Raw genomic sequence first — 25,911 nt, 5'->3', positions numbered from 1 at the left:
CGTATGCATCGATGTGGGACCTACGGTCAGGGTCGCACCCAAGTGGCTGGTTTCGGGTTCGCACTTCGCAGCCAAGTCGCGCCCATGGATTAGGAGCATGGCTAGAAAGAGACTTTCCGAGCATCTTCTGCTCACCACTCATAAAAGAAACGCTTCCAGAACCCTTTTCTCTCCACCGCCAAAACCGCTCATTTCATATATGTTTCTTACATCCCCGTCTTTCCCGCTACAACTAACCACAAGCTCATTGCAGGTGAGACGTTCGACAGATCGCCTCGCTGAAAGATAATCAACAAATCCAAGCATAGCCAAAGCTAGCGAAGAAGAAAGAGAGAAAAACTAAAAAAAAAAACAAAAAAACAAAACAGAGATGTGGAGGCGACTGTCGTTCATTTCTTCTTGCATTCACCCACGCAAATCATCTCTCCTTCAAGTTCATCAGGTTATAAATAAAACCCTTGCACGACTGGTAAATTAGCGATCGCTTATATGAATCAATGCTGCGACAGGTCTTCTACCATTGAAAAGGTTAGCTTAGATCTCCGTTCAAATGACCGGGTCGGGAAAATCGATGTCTGTAGTTGTTAGTATACAACTTAATTCCAAAATGTTAGCAGCTACATAGAATTTACGAAGCACCAACGGAAGCAGACATGTATTGTGAGCGATGCTTTGTCATTCGATGGACGGGCAGGACCGATGCTTGATTATAGCTAACGTAGGTAGGGGGAATGGCTCAGATCGAAAGTGATGAAATGGGACAAGTCAATTCGTCTATTCATTTTAATTTTGCGGGTGGTTTGTCTTTAATGCGGTCGTGCCATCCTACCTTAAAAATGGTCATGGCAACATTCCATTGGGAATGATTGATGGAAGAGCAAATTGGTGGGTTTTGAGTCTTTTGACAGATTGAGATGATAAACAGTGAGATTGTTTGAAGGAAGCGCATAAATCAACCTCCTTTTAATGTACTGGCCTATGGCTATTGTATTGAAAATTAATACTTGAGGTTGAGGATTGCTGGTTGCCAACTTGGGTTGTGAAAATTCTGAAATGGGAGGTGGTACTTGGCTTTACTCGAGGGTCAAATAGAGGCTGACCATGGATGTTATGATGCCCTGGCTCTTGAAGCCTCGAGCAAGATTGACTGTAGTTTGTCATGCTGGCTTTGCTATAATTGCAGAAGCTAAGGCTGCGTTTGGATGTGCCCTGGACAACAAATGGTTTGAATATTTTGGTAGAATGGATGGCTATTTTTTTCGTCATGCATTTAGATGGGGTGGAAATAGAAAGTCACATTAGATGGTTTTCTACTCTGGTTATTGTGTTCAAATCAATATCAGGAAATCGGCGCTCTAGTTTGTCATGCTGGCTTTGCTATAATTGCAGAAGCTAAGGCTGCGTTTGGATGTGCCCTGGACAACAAATGGTTTGAATATTTTGGTGGAATGGATGGCTATTTTTTTTGTCATGCATTTGGACGGAGTGGAAATAGAAAGTAACATTAGATTGTTTTCTACTCTGATTACTGTGTTCAAATCAATATCAGGAATCAGCGCTGTAGTTTGTCATGCTGGCGTTGCTATAATTGCAGAAGCTAAGGCTGTGTTTGGATGTGCCCTGGAAAAGAAATGGCTTGAATATTTTGGTAGAATGGATGGCTATTTTTTTCGTCATGCATTTGGATGGGGTGGAAATAGAAAGTCACATTAGATTGTTTTCTACTCTGATTATTGTGTTCAAATCAATATCAGGAATCAGTGCTGTAGTTTGTCATGCTGGCTTTGCTATAATTGCAGAAGCTAAGGCTGCGTTTGGATGTGCCCTGGACAACAAATGGCTTGAATATTTTGGTAGAATGGATGACTATTTTTTTCGTCTTGCATTTGGACGGGGTGGAAATAGAAAGTCACATTAGTTTGTTTTCTACTCTGATTATTGTGTTCAAATCATTATCAGGAATCAGCGCTGTAGTTTGTCATGCTAGCTTTGCTATAATTGCAGAAGCTAAGGCTGCGTTTGGATGTGCCCTGGACAACAAATGGCTTGAATATTTTGGTAGAATGGATGGCTATTTTTTTCGTCATGCATTTGGACGGGGTGGAAATAGAAAGTCACATTAGATTGTTTTCTACTCTGATTATTGTGTTCAAATCAATATCAGGAATCGGTGCTGGTATTATAAAAAATGATATCCACCTAATGTGGTTTCCGATTTCTGTTCTGCCTCACATGCATAGATGGATGGACAGCCATATGTTTTGTCACCAACTTCAGACAGCTGATGATTTGGAGTACCTCCAAATGCACATTTAGCTGTTTTGTTTGGCATTGCTGTATCATTTGGATCCCTAAGGCTGTATCTGTGTTTCCATATTTGTACATTCTTTTCTGCAAACACTACAAGCCTTTAATTTGTTGCTTGTGGATATCTATTGCAGGCACCACAAGGATTGAAGTTTGTGGAAGTATTCACCACTGAGATTGTGAATCCGGTAAATTTTTATTTTATTTTGGGGTTTTCTTATGTATCTTCTGGATTTTAGTGATGTGTTGCAATTGAGATTTTTTTTTTTTTACTGATTAAAGAGAAAAGGATACATAAAAAGGGGGACTTTTTAGCCAAACGTCTCAAAAAACAACCCTCATGCATTATGAAAGTGAAAGAAAAAAAAAAAAAACCCACCCAAACTTTACAACCTACTCAAATCATTCACTTCTAAAACTTCCGTAACCCAATTTATCCACTAATACAAGCCCTCTATTTTCCTTCAGCAACTTGTCTAGACAAGCAAAAAGCTTTTTTCCTCAGGCACATGATCCCCTTCTTTGCCAATCCATCTGGAATATATTTCCTTCCATATGTATGTCAGGTATTTTGGAGCTTATACCACTCAACTTCCTTTTTTAGGTCCCACCAAAAATACCACATTGTCCAAGGTGGTTTCTGATTTTTCATGATGCCATCTGCCACAATTTTGGTGTCACTCTCAACTTGTATGTAGTGTTCAATTTGTCATTGATAATATCGATAATATCTCGATATTATCGATAACGCAATATGCACGATATTGAGACCACAATCTTTCGTTTCCTTTACAATTGTTGATGATTTCTTGGTGAAATATCATGTGTTGTTGATTTTTTGCAATATCAATAAATGTTTGGATGGAATGTTGGATGGTTAGATAGGCTGGATGGGATGGTTAGACTGATTTTTTACAAGAACACATGCTTTTAAGGCCCCATTAAATGGAAACTTGTTATGTATGCATTCTTTTTGCATTTTTTTTATTTTTATTTTTAATTTCTAAATATGCAAATATGTACATTTTAACATCTCCTAAAGTTTCGCTGAAAATTCCACTGTTTTTCCCATGTTTCCCTGCATTTCCGGTTATTAGTGATATCGATATTGTTTCCATATCCCTGGCTAGCGAAACTTGTAGCGATACCGATACTTAGAACATTGCTCTCAAGTTCCACTTTGGACAGATCTAATGTCTCACAGTAGGCTAAACTAATCAACATTGCTCTCACTTCAGCAGCCATATCAGTTACCACACCAAAACGGTGGTCAAAAGACTCAAAACCAATGAAAACTTCTCATCTTGGTCCCTTTACTACCATCTCTGCCTGGGCCTGGACTCTCCATTGATGTCCCATCCACATTAAGCTTGATCAATCCCCATTGAGGTTTATGCCACTTGACCAACAACAGTTGCTTCCTATTCTCAGACATACATTTGATACCAATATGAGCCAATGAAATAGTTTCTAATTGCATACCTGAATGAGAGGAGAGGATGGTACCTCTAAATGCTACTCCCCTTTAACTAACTGCTAATAACTCTTACAACTTGCCAGATATAGTTGACTCTCCCTCATACCGGCCTCTATTACATTCAAGCCAGATCTCCTATATGATAACATAAGGGACCAACAGGCTAAGAATCATGAATGGATTGGCATCTTTGGCCAATGTAAGCCATTGCTGACTGTGCTTCATAATTGTTTAGTTACATAGAAAGAAACACCGAACAGTAACACAATGCTGAAGTGCATCCAAACTTTCTCTGCTACGAGACCATCACAAAACAGATGGTTCCGGTCTTCTTCGCTTGGTGCATTACTCCACTCATTATGTAGCCCCTTGCAGCAGTTACAATTTCATCTAGTCCAAGATGCTAAACAACAAAGTTTGATTTTAGAAAAGCACCATCATTATGGGAATGTACACACGGTAGAAAAATTGCGTCAATCCACATGGTAGTGGGATTCCCACTCTTTTGAGCCTTTAATCTACTGGTACCACTGAATGCAGGATGCTGTATCCATTTTGACGATGCTTTTTAATGGATATGGCACAAAAAAGCTTGTGCTGTTTACATTGTTCGAAGGGGATATATGGATTTTACATGTTAGAGCTTGGGCAATTAGACATAGCTAAGATGCATGTTAATGCATCTCGGCCTTATTGTCGAGGCTTTTTTGTCACAATTGTTTTATAATGTTTTTAATACATATGGGTTATTTGATGGGTCATAGAATATTATTAACTGGGTTTCTTCCAAGATGTCAGGCCCTTGGGTCTTATCTTCTTTACATTGCTGAGGTTAGAAAGTGTTGTATTGACCCAGGAGCTGTTTCCCCTTTTTCTCATAAGATGCTAATGCAATTGCTGCTTCTCTTGCAAAAGAGGGAGTAACAAGAGGGCCACTCAGCATTGGCTGTTAGCGGCCTATTCCGTAATGCTTCCATAGCTTTGTAGCTCGTCTTCTTGTTTCAATAAAGTTCTGTGTCATTTCAAAAAAAAGATGGGTTATTTGATGCGGTGATCTGTGTGAAATGCGATTCTATTTCTCCATGGATACATTCATTTAGGGAGTGCCCAAAATTATAAACTTGATTAAGTCACATTATTTTACTTTGATGAGCAATATGCCTGGATGTAGGTGAAAGACGGAATTTCCTCTATACAGAAAAACCCATTCATAACTTTTGTACTAGGTAAGCACCATAATTCCTTCATGATACAGAGGACTTAATGTGTAAAGGCAAAGTTTGGTTTCTAGAAGAACAAGGTACGTTGGTGTCTTTTCATCTTTGTATTGGTGGTCCCATGGGCAATAGATGAACTCTGTTCATGGGGTATCCCACCATAAATATCAAGATGAAAAGTTTTTTTTTTTTTTTTGATCTTGGTATTGAAGGAGCTTGCTAGTGACAGCTAACTACAGCCGGTTGAGTTATCCTCCAAAAATCTTTCATCCTGATTTTTGGCGCAGATTCCCGCAATGCAATAGGCCTCCTGTTGAGACGTCTCTCGCAGGGGTTGCCTGGTGTTGGGATGAAAATGTGCATGGATACCTTACCAGATAGCCTCTGAACACAATCTTATACTAAAATCATTTGGAGTTTGCCTTACATTCCATACATGAAATTCTTTCTTCAACTCCTCTCTTCTTGTAATGTTTTTCTGGGAAGTAATTGGAAGGCAACAATTAAGTAATAATTGTGTACTAGCAAGCATGCCTTGCTTTTATACCTGGAGATCTCTATTATTGTGAGCATATTTTCAGCTTTGTCGGCTTGTGAAATGTATTTATGCCTCTGTTTTCAGGTGGCCCTGGTTGTGGGAAAGGTACACAATGTGAAAAGATTGTGGAAACCTTTGGATTCACGCACCTGAGTGCTGGAGATCTTTTGAGGAAGGAGATTAGTTCTAACAGTGAAAATGGGTATATATGATAGTTATGTGGTCCTTTTTTTAGGTTTTATTTTATTTTTTTATTGGCATGCACGGTTATTGCCAAAGATGATCTTGACTCATGCTATGATTTTGTCTTCAGAGCAATGATCCTTGACATAATTAAAAATGGAAATATTGTTCCGTCAGAGGTAACAGTGAAGTTGATCCAAAGAGCTATTGAATCAAGCGAGAATTATAAGTTTCTCATTGATGGTTTCCCACGAAGTGATGAAAATCGTATTGCATTTGAACGGATTGTAAGTTGCTCTTCATTTCTTTGTGAAAGAGGTTGATGAAAGCTATTTTTCGATATTCAAATCATGTTGTCATATGGATCGTTGTTATGAATATTTGTTGAGACTTGCATTGTATATACTCCAGGGAATTAATGTAGTTCTCATTGATCTCTCTGTCTGCGGGTGTGTGGGTGTGCATGTGCATCCGTGTGTCTGTGTCTCTGTGTTGCTGAAGAATCTTCTTAAGGCTGGATGTGAGGTTGCCCGGTAGGCTGTAACCCTCATTTTGGATTTCCAAATAATACCATGTCATGGCTTGGAATATATGAATTGTGTCAGCCAATATAGCTGTATCAACTGTGGTCAAACACAATGCAAACTGTATTGGCTTGTCCCCAAGAAAAATTCATGAATCAGCCATCTCTGTGGGATGATAAGGCCATAAAAGCCCTCTTTAGATTTTTCTTCTCATTTTTCTGTTCTTTTTTCATTTCAACATTGGGGGAAGCTTAGAAACTTATTTTAGACCAAATGTCCTTATTCTGGGGATCAAAACACATGATTTGAGTGGGATTCGATGATTCAAAGCAGAACGGACTATTTGGGAAAATCGGGGTAAAAAAGGTAAACTCTCACTTTTTTCTTTTCATTTTTTTCCCCTTTTGCTTCTTCTTGTTCTATTTCAATGTAATGACCCTAATACACTAGATCATCCTTGATTTGTGTTCAATTAGGACTTATTTGATTGACACTCAGCATGTCAAGCTGACAGACAACATGGTTATCAAAAAAATGGTCTAATAGACCACAATGTCTTTAAAAAATAAAAAAAAGAAAAGAAAAAGAAAAGAAAAGAAAAGATTGTTGCATTTCTCATTTTCCCCTTTTTTTTTTTCCTGATATCTTTCATAATCTTTGGCTTAATTGTTTTTGCCGATACGATCCAATAGAATCCGATATTTTTATGCTATGCTCGTATTGTATCGGTTTTCGGCTGGACCGGTACACCTCCTGATACCGATATTTAGAACCATGACCTAGATCCTCTTGTCATATGCTATGCTCTCATAACCCAGTGGGCCAAACTCACATAACTTGTTATTACATTTAGCTGATTATTTTGTTCACTGTGAACTATTTTCTCATATACAGTTTTAGTGATTTTGATTTGAAGTACAGTGAGTATTTTCCGTTCCAAAAAAGGAGAAGAAAGTATAGTGAATATTATATGATTGCAAATGCAGATGGGAATGGAACCGGAAGTTGTGCTTTTCTTTGACTGTCCTGAAAAAGAGATGGTGAAACGGGTTCTAAGCCGTAATCAGGTTGTTTTTATAATGAAAGAATATAACTTTTTTCTTCTTCTCATTCTAGTTTCAGGGAGCTTTCTTGATTTCAGTTTGAATATAGCTATTGGCCATTGTGTTACCCAGGGACGAATTGACGATAATATAGACACAGTTAAGAAACGTCTTGAAGTTTTTGCTAGATTAAACCTTCCTGTTATCAACTACTACGCGGAAAAGGGAAAACTACACAAGGTATTTGGAAGAGCTATAATCTCGAATTCTGTTGCTTTACAATTCATGGTTGTGTTGATCTCCTGGAAAGGTATTCAATAACAATAATGGCAAGTTGTTGGAACATTATGTTACAAGCCGTAACTGCTGTTATGGCCCCAAAATGGTCGAATTATTATTGTTATTATTTTTAAAAAAAACTGTGAAAAAATACTAGAAAAATTCAGAAAAAATGAGAGGATTCCAAATATGTATTTTCTGATTGTGAGCATGTTTATGATGGTGTAACAAGTCATTGTTTAGTAAGAATGTTGTCTCGAGTCGCCTGATGATATTATTAAGTGAGAGGCTTTAACTGACCTCAAAACGCCTATATTTAATATAAATGATTCAATATAAATCTAGGAAAGAAATTAAAAATTAAAGTCGGATGAATGGTGTTGGGTCAATGTACACTCGAATTCCTCCAAAATGGCTCAAAATTCATGCAATATGTGGAACTAATCCCACTAGTTTATATCTCTAACCCTTTGACACCATTTTGCTCAAGAAATTTGATGAAAAAATATAAAATAAATTTAGATGAATAGTGTTTGACCGATTTGGGACCACTAGCATGCTCCCAAATGAGCTGAAATTCATGCAATCCATGGGATTCTTTCCACCAATGCATATTCCTTTGGATTTGACATCATTTTCCTCAAGAAATTTGAAGAAAATACTTAAAAAAAATCTATCACTATTCATTTAAAAAATAACTTGAAATTACAAAAATACCAAAAAAATAGAAAAATAGATGAAAAACATTGATTTAGTATATGCACATGTAGATCTAAACTTCATACATGTATTTGAACAATCTATACTTCAAATAATTTATAACAACTAATTTAAATTGCTGGAAATTATATAAAACTAACATAAAATGAAAAAAAAAAATACAAACATGGCCAAATCGAATACAAATATAGCAATATTAGGTCTATTTGGTAAGATAATGTTAAACCAATACATATGCAGCTAGGAAATTTTTTTTAAAAACCTTTTTAAAAAAAAAAAAAAAAATTTCTTTAAAATTTGCCTTGGATCTTCTATTTTTCAAAAATGGCTTAAATCTTGTGTTTTGATCTTCAAAAATAACACAAATCTAGTCGAAAATGAGTTAAAAATAGTCGCAAGAAGCAAAAATGTTAAAAAGAGAAAAAAATGGATTGGGAAAAATTAAAAACAGCCCTCAAAAGGGGACGTATACATGCATAATGGATTGTTATGCGCCTGTTCTGGTCCAAAATTTTTGACACGGCCGTTATGACCTGTATCGTGTAACACTGCCCAAGCCAATATCATTACATAACCGTTTTTGTATCCCTTGTCTACTAGGCACCTTTACTGACACCTGTCTCACCTTTGACTATGAATCCAATTTCTTTAATTATTATTGTCCTTTTTTGTTGAAGGTTTCCCCGTAAAAGATATCTTCATTCTTTGTTTTTAGGGTTTCCCTTACCAGATCACATAAACTAATGGGCAGCAATATCTTTGGTTGATCACCATTGTTGTTTAGGCCTCACTGCCCTTCACCAATCAGGAATGTAGCAATCCTTACTTTGCCTTGTTTACTTTCTTCACCGCCCTACACCTTTTCATTTTGGCATTAAATTTTTTTTTTTCAACTCTATAAATTTTGGCACCAACTAGTGTAGGCCATCAGCTTGCTGTTGGATGCTTCTGCCCATGCAGATATGTGAATGTTGCTTACATGAAGTGTGGAAAGATGCAGTTACCAGTTACCCTAACCTTTTGTGCACTTGTAGACTCTCCCTTGTATGTGAGTGCATGCCTGTGCTTACATGCATGAGTTGTTAACGTTTGGATTTGAGGCTGGCATGATTGTTATTATAAACATCAGATTCATGGTGGCATATGGTTTCCATTGTGGGTGCATGCTATTGTTTGGAGCTTGGATGTTTGACCGACTCTTCTTTTATTCAATCCATCTGCCTGCTAATATTTTCAGTACCATGATATAGAGTGCATTTTGTATGGACAACTCAGTGCAAGGATTGAATTCTTTTGCTCATAAGAAGTTGGCATATTTCTCTCTGCTGTGCTTATATACTTCAGAGAAAATGACTTCGTAGTGTTCTAATTAATTATCTTTATCCCGGGCTTGCATGCTTTACTTTTGTGGGAAGCATGATGAATTTTTAGAAACCAAATCTATGGTCTTTTTCTTTTTTAACTTTTTAAAATCATCTTCATCATGATCATCTAAGCCTTATCCGAACCAATAGGGGAGCTTTTCAAAATAATTTCATGTATCAACTGGAAAAGTGATTTTTATTGACCTTAACTCCAGTTGTTCTAATCATGACCATCAATTCATACAGATCAATGCGGTAGGAGATGTAGATGAGATTTTTGAAAAGGTTCGGCCGATATTTGCTGCATACAAGGTATGTCTACTGTTTCTAGGACTGTTCTCTGGCCCTTTGCTAACTACTAGTAGTATATACCTACTCACTTATATTTTGTGGTTTGGAATGTGTAATCTTCTCTGATTCGTTCAGGGGACGTATAATGGTTGGGGTTAAAGTACTTAATGTAGATCATAGGACACCTTACAATTTAAGCATCATACCTATTATATTTGTCTGGATACTAGTGGCAGTGAAGAAACTGAGCTGACTATTAAAGAAGTGAGAAATGATCATGTTCAGGCACTGTATGCAGACTTCCACGTATAGCCTTGTCTTTCCTGCCAACAGGTCACCAGTGTAGGGATTCAGATCCTTGAAAATGTCGGCCTCACCTAGCACTGTATTAAGGCTGAGCTACTTATCAGGCATCACAGATCTGTGCATTGAGTCAGACAATCGACTTTCTAGTTTCCATTGATTTCAACAGTGGGGCCTACTGGATGAGTGGGCCTATAGTTGCACAAAGCGTGAAGCGAAGCAGCAAAAAATTCAGGTGCGGGAGCGGGGAAGCATCTCTTTCAAAATGTAAGCAAGTATAAATAGGTTAGAAGCAGCAGCGGGAGCAAGACTCTGAAGCGACAGCAGTACCTAGTGAGAAGGATCCTGTAACTAAGAGTGGACCACTCTGTGCACTCAAACATACAGCCTTGTCTTTCCAATCACCATGTCATACATGCAGAATAGATAACCTGATCCTTTCCATTTAGACCACCTAGCACTAACATTAGGCCAATCCACTCATTAGGTGGGCCATATCTGTGCATTGACTCAGACCATTGGCTGTCCATTGATTTTGGCTGTGGGGCCTGGTCAAAGAGTGGACTAGCCTGATTTGATTTCCAGGTGATCGTCATGGTGAAGCCCACCTTTTGCGTGGGTCCAATACCCTACAGCATGTATCGTGTTTGGGAGAAAGATGTGGCCTGTGTGAAAGTTCATATAGCGCTTGCATGTGATCAGCTCTCTAGCAAAATCATCGTGTGATGGTTGCTCTGCAAAATTCAAATTCTTTCTGGGGAGCTTTTGGAATTGTAGCTTTTTACTCCCTTGTATTCAAGGGGCCTCTTGGTTCACCTCCAAAATTTATAAAAGCATATACCTAATTTTTCTTTGTTTTATATTCATATTTTTTGCACTGGGGATTCCAAGAGTAGGGCCATCATTCACAAAGTTGTAGGATGCATAATGATCTCTTACCCAGTTTAGTGAAAATTTCGTCTAGCCTGGGATCCAGCCACTTTTTGTCTCTGAGCCTCCTCATGGGCTAGGCCCAATCTCCTTGATCATCCGAAGCATATACACATGAAGCATAACAGTGTATTGATTCTTAGGAAACCGAGAGGTAGGAAATTCTACCAACTAAACATGAAATTCTACCGGTATGGGCTCAAACTATCTTTAGCAGAAAGATTAAACATGAAATGACTAAAACATATTCCAGACAAAATAGTCTGTCCTTGTTCCTTCAACAAAGTATAATCAGCCAGCAATATAATATCATGGAAATTGGGTTTCGATAGCTTCTACCCCTCATGAATCTGATGTTTCTTAGTGGATGGTTCTCAATGAATGTGACACTATTACCCATCCAACTAGACACCGTTGCAAACATGCTCACTTTCAATGGGGGTATAAATCAGCTTGGTTGCTATTGTCTATTGAGTCATCCTTTTCTTTGTTGCTTTTGTCTACATGCTCTAACTTTCAATGAATTCTATTTTTGACTTTTTAACATCCATGAACTTGGTGGGTTTCTGATGACTATAATGAATGCTTTTTGAAGTGAGAAACTATTGCATCCAATGCTGATGTTCTGCAGTGGCCAATGACTCCAGTACTTACTTTTGTACAGCAACTGATTGAATGGAAGGAAACGAAGTGACCAGAATAAGCAAGGAAACGATATCATCTGTTTGGAGATACCTTGTTCAGATGAGCTGCCATTTTCACAACATTTCTAACTTCCATGTAATGAGAGAGTACAATGAAACATCCTTTGTTCCCATGTTACAGTTTCTACCGTTGGAGCTGGCACTGATGGTACATACTTTTTTTTTTTTTCCATTTTAGGTCATAGGATGTACTTACCAGCTTATGGTTGGTTGGAGAGCAACTGTATGTAAAAATAAAGAAATTGTTTTTCCAATAGTCTGCCAGAAATAGATTATCGGTTGAACTGTTAATAGACAAGCAGCTGTCTAATTGGCCATTCTCATTCAACTTTCATGTTGGAATATAGGAAAGATGTTTTCAGATTACTATTGGTTTGGGCAAGTTGGATGGAAACAAAATCGCTTGTGTTGAGAGAAGATGGGTAAGGATAGGTCACGGTGGAGGAAGAAGCCATTAATGGAAGATGATAAAGAAAAGGAAAAAAAGAAAAGAAGAGAGAGATTTGGGATTTGATACTATAAAAATGTTTTCATAAAAATATTTGGGATTTGATCGTGCAGTGGGATCCAACACGTTTAAGTTGTATGCATTGTGGGCCCCACGTCTATCCATTGGGCTGGTGGTCTCTTCTGCATTATAGCTGCTAGATTTGTTGCTATTTTGCTATTTCAGGTTAATCTGGGCACAGAGCAGCCACAATCTTGAAATATTGCTTTGACAAATGGTTGGTTTGTCATAGCTAACCAATGCACCCATTAGTAACTGTCAATGTCCCTTGATGTGGACCATCTAGTTGATGAGCCAGCTCTTTGGAATGGGCCATAGCTTAAAAATGGGCCTGTTTGGATGTTCTTCCTAACAGAATAATCAATAGTTCGCAGTTAGATTATTGTTGCTGCAATTTCAAAGTTGCTGACTCGACTCAAAACTCGGCTGAGTCCGATAAACTCGATGGGATTTCAACTAAGCCACGGTTAAACTCATTGCAGAGAGTAACTCAGTCCAGACATGGCAAAACTCGTCGTGTTGGACTGGTGAGACTTATAAGTGATTGGTGCCATGCAGCTTTTGGCAGGCAATGGCATACGCCCTTAAAATACGCCAATCAAAATGCTTTTACCTAAATGCTTCGACAATGTGGCTCCACCTATGGATTGTAGGCCAATCCTTTCCGTGTTTCTCCATTCATTGGTGGACTGTAGGCCCTTCGATTGGTGGTCCATCTCGTGCAGCATGTGGCACTTGAACGGTTTTGATGGTCAAGAGAATAAGAAAAGCTTCCTATGTTGGCCATACTATCACTAGCTTACCAAGGGCTGATTAACTCTCACTGGGCATTCATAGCGGTCAGGATATGATATCCATACGCAGACCGGCCATGTATTGTTCCAACAGATTGACGGACCTGATCATGATGAAGCAGGTGCCAAGTTTCATCTTGGCAGTCCGTTTGGATCATGCATTGGAACTCAGAGTGGACCTGCCTGCCAGGATATTCACAAGGTAGGCCCATCAGATGGAAAGCTCTCATGTCAGGCACACGTATACGGCACATGTGCCAGCATGTAACGCGTTTAATTGACGCTTGATTGAAAAGGAAAGCTATTCACGTGTGCCAAAATCCCTGCCATTCATCATGCTGGACCACTCTGCACATCCGCTGATCCAAGATGATAGGTCCGTCAGTATTCCCAGATGGCCGCAAGTGTGTATGCAGCAACTACCTGCGGCTTCCCCCGACGAGAGGGACTAGCCCAGCTCTTGCGCTGGGTCATGTCGACTGTGGGCCCCACCTGACGAATGGCTGTGATCTCACACAACACCCGACCCGTCAAACCTTCCTCGCGCCGAACCGCCGAAAACATCTCGCTCATTCAAAAAGTTCCAGTAAGAAGGAATCGAACTCGTTCTCACGAATAACAAACACCTCATCAAAAGGAAAGAACTAGAAATATCGAAAGAGTAAAAAATTAAAAAATGCTAATTCATTTCCACTCTCGAATCTCTTCCCCAATCCATCCTTCGCATTTCTTCTTCCCAATCACCATCGCCAGAACAACCTCAACAAAAATCATGTCGTCCAATCTCCAACAACAACAACAACAACAACAACAACAACGACAACAGCAGCAACAACAACAACAACAACAGCAACACCTCTCCCAAGTCCTCAAATACCACAACCAAACCAAGCACTCCTTCAACAAATATGCTCGTGGGCCCCACGGCCTGGACTGGGCCAATCAACCCAATCCCTTCCGTCTCTACCCTCCATCACCTCTTCTCCCTCTCCAACACCTCCCTCCCCACCCACCCCTACCAAGTGACCCTCTCTACCCTTCCCTCTTCCACTCTCTCCCTACCCCTCCCCAACCCCTTTCCCTCTCCACCCTCTCCCAATTCCTCTATGATTCTCTTTCCCTCTCCGCCTGGAAAACCACTGGCTTCTCCACCTGGTCTCTCCGCGTCAACCCCAGCAGCGGCAATCTCCACCCTACCGAAGCTTACATCATCTCCCCCTCTCTCCCTCCCCTCTCCGACTCTCCCTTCGTCTCCCACTACGCCCCCAAGCAACATTCCCTTGAGCTCCGTTCCCAATTCCCACCTTCTTCGTCCGCCTCCTCCTTCTTCCGCCGCTTCTTCCCTGAAAATTCTTTCCTCGTCGGCCTCTCCTCCATATTCTGGCGCGAATCGTGGAAGTATGGCGAGCGGGCATTTCGTTACTGCAACCATGATGTTGGCCATGCGATCGCGGCTGTTGCTTTCGCCGCTGCTGCGCTCGGATGGGATGTTAAGCTGCTTGACGGTCTGGGGTATTCGGATTTGGAGAAGGTTATGGGGTTGGGGTTTGGTCACGGGTTTCAAATCCCGCCCCAACCGATCAAGGGTCGGTTACCGGAGCTGGAATTGGAGCACCCTGATTGCCTATTGCTTGTGTTTCCCAGCTCCTCGCAGGGGTTTACTATCAATTACACGGATTTGAGTGCTGCAATTGCTGAATTGTTCTCGTCTCTCCAGTGGAATGGGAGCCCGAATTCTCTCAGTAAAGATCATGTGTGTTGGGATATCATTTACAGGACGGCAGAGGCTGTGAAGAAGCCTCTGACGATCGAAGCGGGATTCTCTGCCGTGCCGTTTCAAGGCAGCAATGGCTCTTTCTCGGAGGGTTCTTACAAGGATTTGACGGTGAGGGAAGTTGTTAGGAAGCGGAGGAGTGCCGTCGATATGGATGGTGTTCATGTCATGGAGAGAGGGACCTTCTATCAGATTCTCCTGCATTGTCTCCCTTCGGGCTCTTCCAAGAAGCAGGGAAAGCAGTTGGCATTTCCTTATCGGGTTCTTTTGTGGGATTCGGAGATACATGCAGTCCTCTTCGTTCATCGAGTGAAGGAATTACCAATGGGTTTGTATTTCTTGGTGAGGAATGAAGGACATTTTGATAGCTTGAAGCGGGCTATGAAGTCTGAATTCAAGTGGGAGAAACCAGAAGGTTGCCCTGCGGAGCTGCCTCTCTATAGACTTGCAAGAGGTGATTGTAAAGAGCTTTCCAAGAGACTGTCATGCCATCAGGTAATTTGGTTTCTGACAATGATTTTCTTGAGGCAATGGCTGTTTTGATGAATTCCTTTAGATTTTAAACTTAGTAGGAGGATCTGTGTTGAAGGAATTCCTTTTTGTATTCGACATTTTGTGTATTTCAATGTAGGTGTGGTAGCTAAATAGACTTGGATATTTGGTAACTCATATGCTCCAAGGAGGATTGGTGAAGGATGACGTCTCATTGGTAATTTTGTCAAAATTGTTATCGTATCACAAATCGTAATTGGGTTCGAATCGTATCGAATTGCAAATCGTATCATAAATCATAAGTTTTTTATTTTTATTTTTATTTTTTATTTTTTATTTTTATTTTTTATGATTTTCTTAAAAAATTGAAAAATATAAATAAATCAGAAAAAATAAAAAGTCATCAATATTCACGAAGTAATACCATGTCGTGATAGTGTTAAAGGATTCTCATCTTTCCTTTATTTTTTGTCTTTAAAGAAAATTTCCTTAAAAAACATGCAAGGATCCTTTAGTATTTATGTTCTTGTTACCTTTCTTGAATGCTGTAGACTGACAAAAAAAGATTGATTTCTAACTATCATTCCACAATACATATAAATCAGCATGATCGTAACCATTCATAAAAACATTCTTGATAAGTCATACATCGATTTGGTGTTTCGACCAGTTAACATGTAAGAAATCATTAAAAAAAGCTCCATGATTTAACGTTGAAGAGAATATATATATCGTTTAATCTCTTATAGAACAAAATAAAATAAATTACCTTTTCTAAATTATTCTTATAGCCCCTACAAATTTAAAAACATAAAATGAAGCCAAGTGAAGCTTAAGATAGAAGAGAACAAATATAATTTCAATTGTAAATTTGGGATTTGAATCGTAAATCGTAGGATTCATATAAAAAGGGATTCAAGGTGAGATTCAAATAATTTTTTCTTAAGATTCTACTCAAATCGTAAATCATAGGATTTTGACAACACTGCTCATTGGATCAATTCCCAGGGTTATTTTGGTTTTGATAGCTAGTGGGGATGCTGAACTTCCACATGGTTGTAAGCATACTAATGTTGGTTTGATTTTTCATGAAATGCAGGACATTGCCAGCGACGGCTGCTTCAGCCTTGGCATGGTTGCTCATTTCGAGCCGACTTTCCGTGAGAAGGATGCCTGGATGTACCCCCGGTTGTTTTGGGAGTCTGGCATTCTCGGTCAAGTGTTGTACCTTGAGGCACATGCGGTTGGAATATCTGCCACTGGAATCGGTTGTTACTTTGATGATGCGGGTATGTTGTTTTCCCTTTCCTAAAATTCTTGAGCCCAAATCTAAAAAACGCAAGCTAGCTTTTCAAGCTTTATAAATATGAGAGAGGAATGAGAGGATGATGATGGAAGTTCCATAAGGCCAACTTATTCGTTATTCATCAAACAAATCAAGCACTGGTGCAGTGATTACATTAATCTGTTAGTGTTAGAAAGTGCCTCTAGATAACATGCCTTTACATGAGATGAGACGATGATAAATGAGGTATTATACATTGCTTGGGCCTGGAGATTGTATAGTACTGTTTGGCTTTTAGTTTGTCCAAGTTTGGCCCATTGTTTGGGAATTCAAACTGTTGTTATTATGGGCCCCATTGTGAATGGTCTATGCGCCAAAAATCTCCCTGATGGAAAACCTGAACTTTCCACTAGACAATTAACAAAGAAATGGTTAGGAAAGAAAATACAGCAAGAGTTCCCATTCAAACAATAAAAGTTCAAATATATTTTTTAAAGATAATGCACTTTATTGAAGTCCAAGAGGCCAAAACAAAACAATAAAGCAAAACAAAGGAAAGAAAAACAAAAAACCACCCTTTCAGGGCACCCAATCCCTAATATACAAAACAACCTGACTGATTACCCCCGCTGAAGGGTCACTTATTTTATGGAAACAATGATTGTTCCTTTCACCCCAAATTGACCAAAGAACAACGAGAAGAGCAACTCTTTATCTGGACCTACCCTTCCTTTCTATCTCACTGGCATGCTAGGAAAGGGAAAGACCCTTGATAGAGATGGGCATCACCCAGGAAATGCTCAAGGAGGATAGACTAGTGGACCGGACTTCCAAAGTAAATGGACAATGGATGAAATGGTGATTCATTGACTCCACGTCACTAAGGCAGAGAAGACAGATGTTTTGCAACACCATTGCCCTCTAGCAAAGGTTCTTGATGTTGAGGATCTTGTTCTTGCCAACAAGCTACGTAAAAGCTGCCACTTTAGGGGGAGCATTGTAAGACCGGACAAGACTGGTATGATAATAGGGCCAGAAATCCTGTGCTGTGCAATGAACGAGTAGAATAACATCACCGAAAAGATCCCTGACTTATTCTTAAGCCAAACCAGCGAATCCTTTACTCTCAGAGAAGGTTGGAACCCCTGCGCATGAGAGAGAAGCAACACCAAATCATCGAATTCAGAATCAGACAAGTTCTGACGATAAGGAGGAATCCAAACATCCCCATTCCCAAAGCCGAGAAACAACAGTCAATCGAAGCATCAACAACAAAACATAGGTGGGCTAGAGAAGGAAAATCATCTTGGAGCGAGGAATCCCCATATTAAATATCTTCTTAGAATTTGACCCTCGACCCATCCCATATTGTAAAGCCCACATGAGAAATCACTTTGCTCACAATACGAGTGATTGTTTTCCAAAGATAAGACACTCCGAAAAGAGATGACTCCTTTATTCACGAACCCATGGTAGAATAACCATTTTTTTCAGCAACAATGGACTTCCACCAGTTGCCCTTCTCGACTCTAAATCTCGAAACCCATATACCCAAATGGGTAGAATTCACATCTTCAATCCTACAAAATCTCACACCACCTTCGGCATAGGGTCTACTGACCTCCTTCCAGCTAAGCACATGGAATTTACCCTTGCCATAAAAGTCCCTCCCGAGTTCATCAATCCTATCAAGGATTGGCTTTGGGCACCGGAACGTCGACATGAAATAAAGAGGGTGATTGGAGAGGGCTGCCTTCCTCCAAAGGATAGGAGATTGCTTTTATATGGTGAGAGCTTCCTCTTCATTTTCTCAATCACCGAATCCCAAAGATGCTTGGCAAGCTTGCCAATGCATAGAGGCCAGCTGATATAGGAAGATGTAAGAGACCCAGCGTGGCATATGAAAATGTCAGCCAGCCGAGCCCCCTCTTCTGACAAGAGAATTCCAGATTAATATTGAGACTTGAAAGAACTTCAAAGCATCTGATTATCTTCCCGAGAGTGTCCGCCATGGATGTGTCAACCTCGTAAAAAATGAGGGTATTGATGGGGAACATTCGCTACCTTAAAACTCTGGAAAAGGTCAACAAATTGACCCTTAATCAACATCTTGCTTAAGGCTTTAGAAACCACCACGAATAGAAAAAGGAGAAAGAGGATCCCCTGACGAAGACCCGTAGAGGCTCGGAAGAAACCAAATGGAGAGATATTCATGAGAATCGAGAATCTTGCTGAGGAAACACAGGCTTTGATCCAAAGTCTCCACTTAGCCCCACATCCGATACAAGGCAACATATAATCAAGGAAAGACTAATTGGCATGGTCATATGCATTTTCCAGATCCAACTTACAAAGAATGCCCTGCCTATTAGCCTTATGACAAGAGTCTAGACACTTGTTGGCAATATGAGCACTATCGATGATCTGTTTTCCGAAAATGAAGTCACTTTAGAATGGGGATATCATCTTATGGAGAAGCAATGTTTTAAATATTGACGATATTGGCTAATATATCCCACGATATATCTTGTATGTTGTATCCCACCTGTGCAATATGAAATGCACAGGTAGTGCCGATATATCCCACATGTTCGATCCAGTGAGCATTTTCAATTTATGATCCATTTTTTGTTGTTGTTGAAATTATGTTAAATCAGTGTCAAATGGTTATAAATCCATTGGTTCATCATGTTTCGCGTGAAAATTTATGGAGTTGGAACTTTGATTTCGATATCTATTGGTTCTTCATGTTCTCCATGTTTTCTTTTCAAAATTCGAGATTGATTTTGAAGTATTTAGGAGTATTTGGTCCGATTTGAGGAAATTTGAGTGCAAGTGATCTGATTTGGGAAAGTTGGGGTTTGAAAATTTTCCAATTTCTCCCAAATTGCTTGCAATGTTGCACTCCAAATATGAAATCAAGCATGTATGAGGGCTGATTTACTGATTTGTTAAGTCCTTGTCAATTTTCGGAAAATAAAAATCATTTTTAATTAAAATTATTAAAATATTATTATTTTTTCAAAATTTCTCTTCAACCAACTGTCAATTGAGACTAATTTCGAAGTATTTAAAAGTGTTTGATGTAATGATCATCACATACACTCTAAATTTTACGCATTCAATTTGAATATAGTTACATTAGTTTAGTCAGACGTCACATAGCTTAGGACCCTATGCAAAGGAAACCTATCATGTGCACTTTTTTTTTTTTTGAGATGTAATTTAAAAGTGTGTATTAAGGTCTTTTTTAACAATTCCTGAAGTTCCATTGAAAAATCAACCATTTTCCAATGTTTTGCAAAAAGTGTAATAAATTACTCATTACAAACGATATATCACATGCACTAATTGATATATATCTGTATCCTAAGGATGTGATACGTAACGCGATACTGATGTTTCAAACACTGGGGAGAATAACTCTCAGCCTTTGGCTAAGAATCTTCGCAACAATTTTATAGACACTATTGATTAGACTGATAGGCCTAAAATCTTTCAGACACTCAACACCTTGAGTTTTTGGGATCAAAACGATGAAGGAGCAACCAATCTAAGGTGGCTTGCGACTAGAGACATAATTCATGAATGAAGCCCAGCAGATCTGACTGAACATCTCCCAGAAAACCTGGAAGAAAGCCAAAGGAAACCCCGGCCCGGGAGCTTTGTCCCTTTCTAAATCTCAAACAACAGTCTTAACTTCCTCCTTGCAAACATCCGCCTCAAAATTGGCAGCCTCTTCCAAGGAAATACAGTCAAAGGATAGGTTATCAAGATTCACCTGCACCCAAGGGCCTGTTTGATTTTCCATGATCCCGGTAAATCCCTGGTAAAGAAGTAATTATTACTTTTTCACTTGTTTGAAAATGAGTTTGTAATTCCACCTAGAAAACCGGTCCAAAAATGTTGACTTAAATCCATGGGCCCCACCATAATGTATATAATATATCCGTGTTGTCCATCTGTTTTATTAGAATATTTTAGGGCATGATCCGAAAAAATTAGGAAGATCTAATGCTCAATTGGCCCACATGAAAGGAAACAATGGACTTAATTTGTCTACCATTGGAAGTTGATTCTTTTACTAGGCCCACATTGAGGTTTATTCACCATTTAACCCGTTCATAGGGTCACATAGACATGGATAAGGGAAAAATATAAATATAAGCCTGATCTAAAACTTCTAAGGGCCTCAACAAGTTTTTAATGGTAGGCATTCGATTCTCACAATTTCGTGTGGTGTGGTCCACTTGAGCTTTGGATTTGCCTAATTTTTGGGCTCATGCCTTAAATTCATTTGGCATAATGAATGGGCGGTGTGGATAAGCCACACACATTATGGTGGGCCCCATATTTATTTTACAAATTCCTCTATTTAAGTATTTAAAAAGTAACCGGTCAATTCAGCATTGGGAAAGATGCATGTAATTACCTTGGTAAATAATGATTACTCATTTACAAGGTAATTACATTCGAGCCAGAAAATCAAACAGGCCCTAAGATTCCCTTGAGGGCAAAGTGGAATGAAAATTGACAATGGTATCACAAATAGAACCCTTATCAGAAGTCCAAACAGCATTAACCAAGAGGGAGGAGATGAAATTGGCTTGGGCCTTGGTACTGGCTATACCATGGACGAGCTTAGGGCCTGTTCGGCACGCGGGATTATGTGGAATTGTAATCTATTGATGCAATCATTACATAAATACCAACATATTTGTTGAGAGTAGTATTTGGGTGGGTCATCTGATGGTCAAAGTCAAATATAAGTGTATTTGAAACAGTGCTTATACACTGTAATCATTGTAGCATTAATCATTACACTTGCAATGGCTATCCAAACATTGTCTTGAAAATTCAATGGCCCATGGGATCAATCAACAATTCCTTGCCTTAGTAATCATTACGAAATGCAATTCCATCTATCCTAATACCACTCAATACTGTCATCCAAACAGCCCTTGTTCTTATCGCCTTAAGCCAGGTTGCCTGCAAGCGAGCGTCTTCCAACTTGAGGGATATTTGGTGAACTGCATGCCCCTATCATATATGAATTATGAACTGGATGACCATTGATTTTTCTATCTACTGTTGAGAGGTGCTAATCTAGTTATGAACCATGCCCTAGCATGTGGATTCCGACGTAGAGAGCATGGCAATTTAGCCATAAACTCTAATAAAGCTGATCAAATCAGATAAACTGTGAGACAAGATGTGCCATGGAGCTGGTTCTGTCTAAACAACAGGATCTGCAATTGGATCTTTAACTGCCCTTTGCTTCAATTTGTAATGAAATTGTGATCAGTTAGTTCTGAGTCTAGAGACTCTTTTTAACTCTTAAACTGGTGCCCAGATGCAACTTACCAACCTAGCTTGCCCTGCTTCTGCTGATGAGTGATTGACAGCCTATGCCTCTACAGGTGCTATTTAGGCTTCTATCTGCTTCCAAGACCATCATTTCAGTGTTTTACATCATTGAACCATGGGTCTCCTTGTTCAAATTGAAAGCCTGAATGAACTTAAAATCTCTTAGCCCTCATGAATCATGATAAATTGCTCCCTTATTTAGGCAAGATAAACTTGCCGACCCTGATTAGTTGGGATGAGGCTTAGATGATGATGATGAAATTGGTAATAATTGTTGGGTTTATCTGCATGGTAATCAGTGGGTATAGATCCTTTTTTAGTTGACACCTCTCTCCCTCCTTCAAGCTAGCGTGTATGTGCAAGTGACACAAACTAAAGCATGGATCTACAAACCTGAAGGGTGATATTCCTTGGACAGTCTTTGAAGAAGTGTAGAGAAAAAAACATATCTGGAATTTCTGTTGATTGGGATAAGGCTTAGATGCTGCTGCTGATGATGATTGATGCTTTCCATTTAAATCATCTTATGAATCTTGATTATATATTGATCAAGTTTGTGATGATGATTGATGCTTTCCATTTTAAATCATCTTATGGTTCTTGATTATATACTGATCAAGGTTTATAGTGTCATCTGAAACCGATGCAATCACTACATACATACTGGTATCGCCTGTGAACGATATGGCTGTGTAGGCTGAAACAGCTCGACACACGGCAATATGGCTTGATACAACTCCATATTTGCGGTGAATGATAACCAAAATTTAATTGCTGATATTAATGTGCGTTTCAAATAAAATGACATTTGTTGAAAAGCCCTACCTCTCTTTGGGAAGCCAATGGATGAACCTCTCTTCGAGAAGCTAATGGGCATAAATTGGGAAAAAAAAAAGAAGATTGTTATAAATCCCATGGGCTACCCTGTTTAGTATCGAGATGCACTGTATGATTCCTACTCAAAGAGATGACCTAACTTTCAAAATTAATGCCACAAGAATTTTGTGCAAGAAGGATAGTCATATCATGACTCACACCTCTCATCCCATGGCTTGGCAAGGTTTTGCAGTTGGGCCTGACATTACCAACGCAAACCGTTCCTTGCAAAAAATGAGTGCCTCGATACTTCACGTTGAATCAGCATATAATCTGCAATTTGAAATATAGTTCCATCTCTTGGAATATCTCTATAATCAGTGGCTTTTGAATTGGGTAATTGAAAATATATGTAATGAAAACTTGTTATGATCTTCTGCAGTGCACGATGTTCTCGGGCTTACAGGTTCAGAGTTCCAGAGCCTTTATCATTTCACACTGGGAAGTCCAGTTGTAGACAAGCGGATAATGAGCTTACCTGCATATCCGGGTCCCAACATAGATGCATGATGCTTACGGCGTGTGCAGATAAATACTGCAAAGAACTGATCGACCTTGTCAATCTTCTGTGTAGTTATTACTGCAGCCAGTCCTTACATGTGTCTGTAAGCGTCACATGACTAGACCATAGTTTTGTGGTCTGAGTTATGTTGCAGTGAACTGCCTCCTTATGTACTAAAACCACAGGCTCATCTGTACTGCTACACGTGTGGCGTATACAAGGTTCTGTTGTACAGTTGGAATTCAATCTATTTCATAGGCATAAATTTCGGTACTTGGTTCTGCTTTTCATCTCATGATTATTATCTGGTACTAGCTTCTGATTGCTTTTTAAATGTATATATGCTACATTGAGGAAATCAAAGGATGGGGGGTTGTTGCTTAAAGAAAAAGAAGATTGTGTGGCTTGTTGCCATGAATTATTATTACTAAGTCTGCTATATGTAAGAATATCTGAAATGGGAGAAACCTGTGAACTAATTTAATGATCATCTCTGATTATATGCTGTTTGCATATTTGCGTTTTCGAAAATAGTTTCATTCTCTCATTCCTTGGTAAAACATGGAAATGGACGAATTGTAGTTTTACTTTGTTGTTGTCGTTGTTGTTTTCCTTTTTTCTGAAGGAAAATTTTATGTTTTTGTGTTATACCACATTCATTCTCAATTACCAGCATTTTCTTCAGATCTAGCATGGATTGGCATGAACAAAAATTTCCTCTGAACAACCCAGCCATCTGATTGCATTATGGACTGCCACTCTATTTTTGTCCAGATGATCATCCATGTGCAGGGCAAATGACACAATGGCTAGGATGGTCGATCAAGGGCTTTCTATTTTCTATTTTCTTTTCTTCCCAGCATTGCTCGTCTATCAAGGCATGCTCGTTATGGATGGTCTAGATCACTGAAAAGGTGGGACCCACCTGTGTGTAATGCTGCGGCAACCGAAAACACCAGAAATCCAGTCCAAGCTATATGTATGCTAGTGTGAGATTGTTAACCCACCCCCTGAAGCCCGTGTGCATTATTGCTACTGCATTACATGCTATCCAGTTCACATGCATGCAAAGATGGATGGATGGGATTTCCGGTAACAAGACCGTGCATGAGTTCTTTGTGTGAATGGTGAACCTCTACCTCTTATGCTGCAACTGCAAGACCGTGCATGAGTTCTATGTGTGAATGGTGAACCTCTACCTCTTATGCTGCAACTGCAGGAGCATACAAAATAACAGCAAAGAGGAGGATGTCATTCAAAGGTGAGAGACCCTTCCAGGGGTGCTTGCTTGGTTCGATGAAAAAATGATTTGGGTGAGACCGCTGCAGAAGACTATTCTAGTTGGAACTCAGTAGGGTGAGAAGGTTCATGGTAGGTAGATCAGGAAGGGGAAAAGGTGAGGACTGATGACTGTTGGACTTGGATTGTAATATCAGTATCTGTGTGGTGTGGGAACCTGTCTATTACATCTGCCTACTGCACAACCAAATACTTTGTCTCAGCTTTACAGGTCTGTTTCCAAGCGAAGTTGGAAGGGAGATGAGAGCCTTGCAAAACTAAGGGAAGAAAGATGTGGAAATTTAAAAAAACAAGAACCGAACAGGTCATCATGTTCAAAAATAGGGCTATGCCTTGTCTTCTCAAAACATTTGGCCTTTCAAACCCCCAGTTCTTGCAGGCTTTATACTTGTTTCTTCAGTTTATACAGGGGTGGTTTATGGTTCAATGAACATTGATGACCCAGTTGTAGATGAACCATCCAGGAGAATTGCCTTAATAAGAAGATCTTAACCTTTCAATTTGTGGCCTGCAAATAGACTGCTAAGAAGAGAGATACATCAACAGTTCACATTTAACTGAAAAAGGAGACCTAAGATAGGTAACTACTAGGTTTCTAACAGTCGCGGTTTGGGTTGATCCGCTGAGATTAGTGGATCCCTGTGGGGCCCACTGTAATGTATGTGCTTCACATCCACACCATCCATCCATTTCGAAAACTCATTTTAGGGCATGATCCAAAAAATGAAGCCGATCTGAATCTTAGGTAGGCCATTCCACAGGAAACATTCGTGAACGAATCTCTACCATTAAAAACTTTATAGGGGCCACTGCAATGTTTATTTGCCATCCAACCTGTTGATAAGGTCACAAGACCTGGATGCAGAGAACACACAAATATCAGCTTGATCCAAAACTTGTGGCCCACAAGAAGTTTTTAATTGTCCATTACCAGTGTTTCCTATATTATGGTCCACCTCAGATTTTGATCTGCTTCAATTTTTGGATCATGCCCTAAAATGACTTCTCAAAACGGATGGACAGCATGGATACAAGGCACATACATCATAGTGGGCCCCACGGTTACGGATCCCACAGACCTCCTCGGTGGATCCGAAGCCGCGCCTGTTTCTAACTTGCTGGATTTTCATGGAA

The 25,911-nt window shown here is 39.4% G+C and overlaps 1 protein-coding gene across 6 annotated transcripts; it reads left to right on the top strand.

Annotated features, from left to right (window-relative positions):
* On the top strand, positions 1-23,890 carry LOC131248360 (UMP-CMP kinase-like). 6 transcript variants are annotated; one of them, XM_058248622.1, is made up of 10 exons: positions 1-442; positions 2,442-2,495; positions 4,956-5,010; positions 5,624-5,741; positions 5,853-6,009; positions 7,233-7,313; positions 7,422-7,529; positions 9,899-9,964; positions 16,548-16,737; positions 23,359-23,890. In XM_058248622.1, the coding sequence occupies exons 1-10, from the start codon at positions 371-373 to the stop codon at positions 23,484-23,486; spliced, it is 1,029 nt and encodes a 342-aa protein (XP_058104605.1). In that variant the 5' UTR covers positions 1-370; the 3' UTR covers positions 23,487-23,890. The 6 variants fall into 6 exon arrangements, with proteins under 6 accessions (XP_058104605.1, XP_058104609.1, XP_058104607.1 ...); XM_058248623.1 differs by having other exon boundaries at positions 402-442; positions 4,956-5,084; XM_058248626.1 differs by lacking the exons at positions 16,548-16,737; positions 23,359-23,890 and adding an exon at positions 11,772-12,246.
* Positions 23,891-25,911: the final 2,021 nt, after the last annotated feature.

Source organism: Magnolia sinica, chromosome 6, assembly GCF_029962835.1.
Source record: "Magnolia sinica isolate HGM2019 chromosome 6, MsV1, whole genome shotgun sequence".
NCBI classification, from domain to species: Eukaryota; Viridiplantae; Streptophyta; class Magnoliopsida; order Magnoliales; family Magnoliaceae; genus Magnolia; species Magnolia sinica.
The sequence above is the reverse complement of the archived record's forward strand: the minus strand, read 5'-3'. Positions and strand labels throughout refer to the sequence as shown.

What these genes read in the sequence shown, in the direction of transcription:
- LOC131248360 (XM_058248621.1), top strand. Translation starts at nt 13,859, where the DNA reads ATGCTAATTCATTTCCACTCTCGAATCTCTTCCCCAATCCATCCTTCG. An exon ending in AGAGACTGTCATGCCATCAG is followed by an intron (nt 15,452 to 16,547) that starts GTAATTTGGTTT and finishes CATGAAATGCAG; the next exon opens with GACATTGCCAGCGACGGCTG. An exon ending in TTGTTACTTTGATGATGCGG is followed by an intron (nt 16,738 to 23,358) that starts GTATGTTGTTTT and finishes GATCTTCTGCAG; the next exon opens with TGCACGATGTTCTCGGGCTT.